Genomic DNA, 7,955 nt, shown 5'->3' with positions numbered 1-7,955 from the left:
CCGTCATTTCAACTTTTCCCCGGGGGGGGGGGCGGGCAAAGAATATGTATTCAATGTATTTATAATTATATATAGGCCTATTTGTATATATATATACCATTTTTAGTGTATTTTCAAAAGCCGGGGGGCAGCAACTTCCCCCCCCCCCCAAATTTCGGGCCTTTCTCGAACACCGAAGGAATGTTGAGAAGGGACAGACAAATAGTTCGGCTATTGTCCAACACTGTTTGGCAACTTTCATATAATTTTGATTTTAAAAAATTCAGATTTTTGTTTTCGAAAATGCAACACATAATTCCAAACTGAATTTTCTCGATGGATACTTCATCAGAACATGCCAGGATTTCCTCGTTACCAGACCAGACTCAAAATTTTACGGTGGTGACTGGCCCTTAAGGCGGGCCATTAGCCAGCAAACAGGCTGGGGCCCCTTGGGGACCCCCGGGAAGGGACAGACAAGCGAGTTATGTGTGTGTTATACGTGAGTGAATGTAAGTGAGAGGAAATTTTTGGCAAAATGCTCTTTTTTTTTCTTTTTTTTTTTTAAATTTTCTCTTATAAAAATATAAGAGTGGTCATTGGTCAATGGCAAAATTTTAACAAATTTCGTATTTTTTATGCGACAATGCGACAGGTAAGATGGTGGCACAACCTCACGTGTTAGTTGTTAAAAGCAACCAATACCAATACCATAAGTAGTGGGTGCGGGGTGCCAATTGTCACTGCGGTAGTGACACATACCCCCTTCATTTAACTCCGCCGTCTGCTAGCGTTTTGATGCGTATAGCCATGTTAGTTGTTGTGCAGACTGAATTATAGATTACGCTTCTCTTTCTTGAAGCTATTGCCCTTTCGGGCTTGGCACGGTTCAGATGTTTGATTCTCGATCGCTAGGGAAGCCATTTAGCGTCACTGCGACGTTGTTAAAAGCAAAATGAGAAGGATAGCGAAAAAGAAGCTGTGAAGAAAACATCATTCGTGATGGAGTACAATGCGATTGGTAGAAACCTGGGATTGGTCGATGGTGAAGAGAGATTTCCTCGTTAATGATGGAAGGAACACGCCACCTGTTTCGTCAGCCCGAACAGGCTTTATTAACCTCAGCCGAGACAGAATTTTCGACACTTTGCAACAGATGGCGCCCCGATTCGCATCCAATGACCACTCGGCCTCAGCAAATACAAAGGCGAACTCTCCGTACGACCAAACATAAACATTGCTCCTCCACGACGTCTTGATGACGGCTCCCCCATTGTAGAGCCGAAACGCGTTGACCAATTAAAATTTTATTTGTGTTAAAAACGTGCCAATTTTTTTGTATAAATTAAAACCAGGCAAAGCTCTAATTTTTGTGATAATTATTTTATATTTAATTTTCTGGGCTCCGTATCTCTAAGTGAACTCAATATTTCGAAAATCAAGAATTCAATTTTTAACATTATTGATGTGGCAGAAAAACCCTACGAAATTTCCGCATTTCTACGATTTAAAATCGGCAATTTTAATGGGGGATCATCCTGTGCTTGTCCTTCAGAGTGATGATGATGTCTATTCGAAAAGCCTCGTTATTGTATCTTCACTGAATCGGTCAAAGCCGTTCGTATCAAGAATTTGAATCGCCAGGCCGTCCTCCCGATCAAAAGAGCGAACGTTCACGTTTTCGTGGAAACGCGTGATAACGCTATACTTTATGATGAGCGACTCTGAAAACGTCATCGCGACCATTGATGCCATTAAATCTGAACCAGGTGAGTTGCATACATATTTATTAATCATGAATTTCCCATATTATTATTATGTTATATTGCCACCATGGCTCCCGCAAGAGTAGGGCGGCTGGCAGGGATCCACCTCGGGACGATTTATATCTTTTTTCTTTCCGCACCATATAATCACTACTGATGGCCCCCTTCGTTGATCTCAACCTGGGGGCCCTGCTGCAGGATCCGCCTTTATCCAGAGCCTGGGCACTTCGTGAACTGGAAAATGAGCAAGACCGTCTCGAGAACATCATGTGGGGGGAGGGCCGTTTATAGAGCATCATGGGCTCCCGGGCCAAGTGATTTTTCTGAGATCCACCAGGCAAATTCTCGAAAATTTCAACCGGTTTTCATTTTTGTGAGGCTCCGGGCCGAAGTACCCAGACTTTGAACATTAACCGCAATATAGAGTATGTTATCAAAATTATTAACGTGTTACTCTGCCCAGAGCCCCGGGTTTAGGATTTTTATCAGATCTTTCAGTAATGAATTTTCTGGCAAACTTTCCTACATCAAAAATTAAAAGAATAATGAAGTTTAAACACTAGAAATCAATTGAAAAATTCAACGTTTATTTTCAATTTGGGGCCATTCAAGTATTACGTCGGCATCGAGGGGGGGGGGGGGCTTCGGATTTGCTGACGGGGGGGGGGGGGGGTTGAAGGTTGCTTACGTCATCAACCGACCTTTTTGAAGATATGAAATATTCTAAGCTGATGAAGAAATTTTTGCTGACAAGGGGGGTGGGTGGGGGGGGGGGGGTCAAAAATGGCTAAAAATCTGCTTACGTAATACTTGAATGGCTCCTTTATAATTTTTAGCTGTGGTGCCGGTCGGTTGGTGCGGTTTTGTTATAACGCCCAGTTTCTTTTTAATTTTTGTATTGATATATTCGGATACAGAGACGTAATTACAGGAAGGACGACTGAGCGGGGCTACAGCCCAAGAGACAGCCCCCCCCCCTCCTCACAAGGAAGAGGGGGGGGGGCTGACAGGGTCGGATACATATCTCATCGATTTTTGCTTTTTAAGCTATAAAGTGAATATAGAAGGGCCCCCCGCAAAAGATCCCAGAACAAGGCCCTGCTCCAGGATTTGGTGGCCATGCCAAGAGGTTTCGCATTATGGGAAAACTACAAAATGTTTCATTGGTGCTTAGAATAAAAATACCTGTGACAAAAATGCAGGGTATAGACCAAAAGTGCTTTCAGAAACTCGCAAGAGCCTAAAACGGTGAGAATGTGCGCAAAAATTCATGTCCTGAATTCAAATTTTATTTGCAACAAACAAATTGGATCGAAATTTTGGAAATGAGGGCAAAGCCACGACTGAATGCTCTGTCAAGCTGGGTTCCACCCAGTGATTTTGAATGAGTGGTTAATTTGGCACCCTGCTAGGCAACCACAGAAAATCAACTCTTCAACCGTAGCCACAGTTGGTTTTCTGTGGTTCCCGAGTTCAAGCCGATCGCCCCCGTTGAAAAGTCAGAGTAAGTAGAGAGTAAGAGTGCGAACACACTCCACACTGATTCTGCAAGTCTGCGCCGTTACGGATTGGTTAAAAAAAACCTGAAATTCAAGTTTTTAACCAATCCGTAACGATGCGGATTTGCAGAATCGGAAACCAGCGTGCACTATGTTCGAACCCTAACAGACCTACGATGCTACAAATGTTCTATCATTAAACTTCACTCACAATTCGACATGTAGATGGCAGCAGTAATGTGAATTCTAATTCTTTCAATATGTCTCTAAGACACTCTTTTTGGTTGCTTATATGCTTTCATACGCGCTAGGTCACTCCCATGCTTGCTTTCTAGGTCACTCAATCCAATGTGATGTTTCCTCGTTTTTCAGATCACTCCCCATGCTGGCATATCCCCTTGGTAGCTCTTTCGGTTACTCCCATACTCAACTCTCGAGATCAGTCTTTTAGATGTTCACATGCTTGTGCACTCTTCTGATCACACACACTGGCCTAGTCACTCGTTCTTTAGGTCACACTTTTGATTGCTCCCTGACCTGGTCCCTCACTCTGTCACTCTCTTGGTCACTCCCGTATTTGAATACTCTTTTGGTAGCACACTGGCCTAATCACTTGCTCTATACTTCTCTATTTTGGTCACTTGCTTGCATACAAGAACATGCTTGCATACTCTCTAGGTCACTCTTTTGGTCGCATACTAGAGTAGTCCCTCTTTCTCTGGATCGCTCACGTTTGCAGACTCTCGGTCATTTATTGTAAGGGGCCGTTCAAGTATTAAATCATCATCGATGGGGGTTTCTGATTTGCTGACTTTTGATGACAAGGGGGGAGGGAGGTTTGGATAATGCTTACGTCATCAACCACCCTTTATGAAAATATGAACTATTTCTTAATGGTATCTCTTACTCGGTGCGCCAAAAACGAGAAAAACCTTTCGATAGTTTGTGGGCACTTGAAGTTACATACCCCCCCCCCACTATTGATAAGTGCCCTACCGAGTCACTTTAGTGATCTCTCAATGTTTCGCGGATCCGAGTGATCTGGAAATGTGTCCGGGCCGATTAAATGCTTTGGAACTGTGCCACGCATAACCGAAGTGATCCGTAATTATATGCCGCGCATCACTTAAGTAATCTAAGAATGCGCCGCGGTTAACTTGAGTGATGTAGAACCGCACTGGGGGCCACTTAAGTGCTCTAAAACTACGGCACATGCCACTCAAGGGAATCTCTAAATGTGTCACGGATCGCTTAAGTGTTCTGGAACTGTGTCCCGGGTCATTTGAGTGATCTGAAAATGTGCCACGGGCCGCTTAAATGTTCTGGAATTGTACCACGGGACACCTAAACGATCTGTAAATGTGCCGCCTAGTTCCTTTTTACAAAATTAGGTTTGAGGAGGGCAGGCCGCATCAGATAACCCCCAGGGCCATATTTGGTCAAGGGCCTTTATGCGATTTGGCCTTATCCGTATGGCTTAGGGCGGGGGTCGCAATGAATTTATTAAATATAAATTTTGCGTTAACATAGCCTTCAAATAACATTGAAATTAACAGAAATTGATTATAATAACATATAAAGGTGTTTTCTTCCGAAATTTCAATTAAACAAATACATTTTTTTTGCAATAAAAGTACATAAGCAGAGCTGATGACGAAATTTTGCTGACAAGGGGGGCAGTGCCGTCTTAACGCATGGGCCCACCCGGGCACGGCCCGGGGGCCTCAGGAGAAGAGGGGCCTCACAAAAATGAGAATTAGTTCAAATTTTGGAGAATTTGCCTGATAGGGCCTCAGCAAAATCACTTGGCCCGGGGGCCCATGATGCTCTTAAGACGGCCCTGAAGGAGGGGGGTCAAAAATGGCTAAAGATTTGCTTACGTAATACTTGAACGGCCCTTAAGATATTTCGTGGAGAGAGAAAATTTGACATTACTTTTCTCACTTAAAATAGCGTATCCTTATTTTTTATGTGTTTACAAACAACGTGTACTGTATTTGCTGACGTACCAAAGCTCTTCGACCACAGTCGCGGGGGCTCCCCAATACCTCTTTTCGTCCCATCAATTCAATGTCGGGACCTGATGGTAATGTTGCACTGCATTTCAATGTAAGGTAAATTACGAAAATTGATAGATCTTATTATATCTTGTGCGTTGATTGATGATTCGGAAGGAATGAGCCTGTGATTGAAAAGAGTAGACAACCAGAGTCTTTTTGAGCAGCAAAAGGTAAACTCCGATATCCAGGAGAAATTTACACATTATTCATTGGTATGATAATTATGATTGTGTAGTTCTGATATTTATTTCTTGCACTTTATTTTACCTTTGCAGGGACCGATTTTCATGGAGTTACATTCCAAAGCAAGGTGGAAGTCATTGACACCGATTTCTGCGATTACGGTGTACTCGCTGCATCTTTGAAGAGGGACCCGGAATCGATTAAACGAGATTACTTTCAGACAAATAAAGACAAGATAAGACTATCCAAATACAAGCAGGAGACTCCTTTGGCGGATCGTATTTGCCTCGGAACGGCTTGTGTCAAAACCGAAAAAGACTCTAGTGAGAACTTTCCGTCGTATGGCAAAGCTCCGGAAAGTTTCCAAGTCTCGCCACCAGCAGAAACGAAGCGCTTCAAGTGTGACAAATGCCCGATGAGTTTCCGCATGAAGAGTTACCTAACCAAGCACTACAGGGTTCACAGCGTCGAGAAACCCTACGAATGTAAAATCTGCGACAAGTCGTTCTCGAATGCCGGGAACAGAAACAAACACAGGCTGGTTCACACTGGCGAGAGACCTTTCGAATGCTCGGTCTGCTACAGGCTATTCCGCAACAGATCGGCTTTGGAACAGCACGAGAGAATACACACCGGAGAAAGGCCCTACAGATGCGGCACCTGCAAGGCAACATTCAGGGCTAAATTCTCGCTCACGGTACACGAGAGACTGCACACCGGCGACAGACCTTACAAGTGCTCGTCGTGCACGAAGTCTTACTGCGACCGCAGTACACTGAATAAGCACGAGAGCGTGCATTTCCAAGAAAAACCACACAAGTGTGAATTCTGCGAGGCCACTTTCAGGATCAGTTCCTTTTTGGCAAAGCACATAAAATCGATTCACGAATTCAGGAGCAAGACCTATCAGTGCGGAAGCTGCCAGAAATCTTTCAAGAGCAAGGCCGGCCTGCGGAAACACGAGGAAACGCACGACAACTCTAAAAAAACGCGCGAGTGCGAGTACTGCCACAAGCTTTTCCACAATATGGGTAACTTGCAGATACACTTGACGACGCACAGTACAGAAAAGCCGTTCAGATGCGAAATTTGTCCGAAAACTTTCGCAAATAACGCGTATCTGGCGAAGCATCGGGCAGTGCACACCATGGAGAAGCCCCACCAGTGCGAAACGTGTCGGAAATCGTTCAGTAGGAAGAGCCATTTGACACAGCACCAGCGATCGCACACCGGTGAGAAACCGTTCAAGTGTCTCAAGTGCTCGAAATCTTTCGTCTGCAAGTATAATCTAGGCAAGCATGAAAAGAAACTGCACGACACGTGACCAGAAAGACACGATAAACTGTACAGTCCCATATAAGGGCCATTCCATCATAACGATCGGTGGGATAAGTTCCTAACTATTTCATATACTAATGACTATATCCTGTGTTTCCCCTTTCGATATAACGACCACCTCTTCCGATATAACGATGTAATTGATAATGATCAATTTCCGACGCGACGATGCAGGTCATTATAACTCACGCCGACACTATTTCTTCCCTCCACACCGCAAACTAAGAGGGTTTTCGGAAACTCGCCTACATCCTCGTCTAAGGACGGGAATTTACTTTGATATGTAATATGTCATGTGACACCAAGTTAGAGCATTTTTTAGGTAGAACAATCGCAATCACTAATTTAATCCCCTGTACGATCACGGACGAGATATTTCGTCCAAACACCAGTGCAAGAAACTCAATCCAGTTTTCTCTCCTCACTATTGCAAATATTTATCGTAACCCAATAAACAGGAAGTTGTTTTTTTTTCTATGCTCTTGTTTTAATGATTTTTTTCCCTCCCACGTATAATATCTCTGTCTACTATACGCATGTACGAGCGAAAGAGAACTCGTAGGGTGAGGGTGAAAAGAGAAATACTCTGTATACTTATCAATTACTTATGCTTTGTTGTTTTCCCTTTTGTATTTGTTGATTTTTTCTTCCCCCTCCCCCTTTCTTTTTATAATGTGAGGTCAAGTAGGGCGTGAGACTGGCTTTATCTCAGGCTACCGATGTTGCAAATTTTACTTTGTTAAACAACAAAAAAGAGTCGGATTCATCCAGGAGCCCCAAAATGAAACCCGTAAACATGGGGCCCCCGACTTGCAAGCTTGTCGGTCATCCCCAAAGCCGCTTGTAAGTTAAGCGTACCCACTTAATGTTAAAGAAAGGCCGCGGAATTGATAGCAGCGCCATCTGAAGTTTGATGTGTCAAACTTGCCGATTGATCACGTGGCCCCCCACGCTTCTCTTCCCCCTTCCCTTGATCGCGTTATCCCGATTTCAACCTTGATTTATTTTTCATTCTATTGCTACGGAACCTAAAAATCTTAATTCCCACTAAAGCGTACATTTTTTACTTCTTTATAGGAGACGTACTTGTGCATAAAAATATAAATCACTCAGTAACAATAACAATGTTA

The 7,955-nt window shown here is 43.5% G+C and overlaps 1 protein-coding gene across 1 annotated transcript; it reads left to right on the top strand.

The window, feature by feature from the left end:
* Window positions 1–1,583: 1,583 nt before the first annotated feature.
* Window positions 1,584–6,947, top strand: LOC149067855 (uncharacterized). Its single transcript, XM_089252090.1, has 2 exons — window positions 1,584–1,748; window positions 5,580–6,947. Exons 1-2 carry the CDS (start codon window positions 1,691–1,693, stop codon window positions 6,809–6,811), a joined length of 1,290 nt encoding a protein of 429 aa, XP_089108216.1. The 5' UTR covers window positions 1,584–1,690; the 3' UTR covers window positions 6,812–6,947.
* Window positions 6,948–7,955: the final 1,008 nt, after the last annotated feature.

This window comes from Pholcus phalangioides, unplaced genomic scaffold (genome assembly GCF_987345545.1).
Source record: "Pholcus phalangioides strain wild (caught in Gottingen) unplaced genomic scaffold, Ppha-v1.0 ptg000028l_1, whole genome shotgun sequence".
In the NCBI taxonomy this organism is placed as follows: domain Eukaryota; kingdom Metazoa; phylum Arthropoda; class Arachnida; order Araneae; family Pholcidae; genus Pholcus; species Pholcus phalangioides.
Note: the sequence above shows the minus strand (reverse complement) of the source record. Positions and strands in the feature narration are given on the sequence as shown.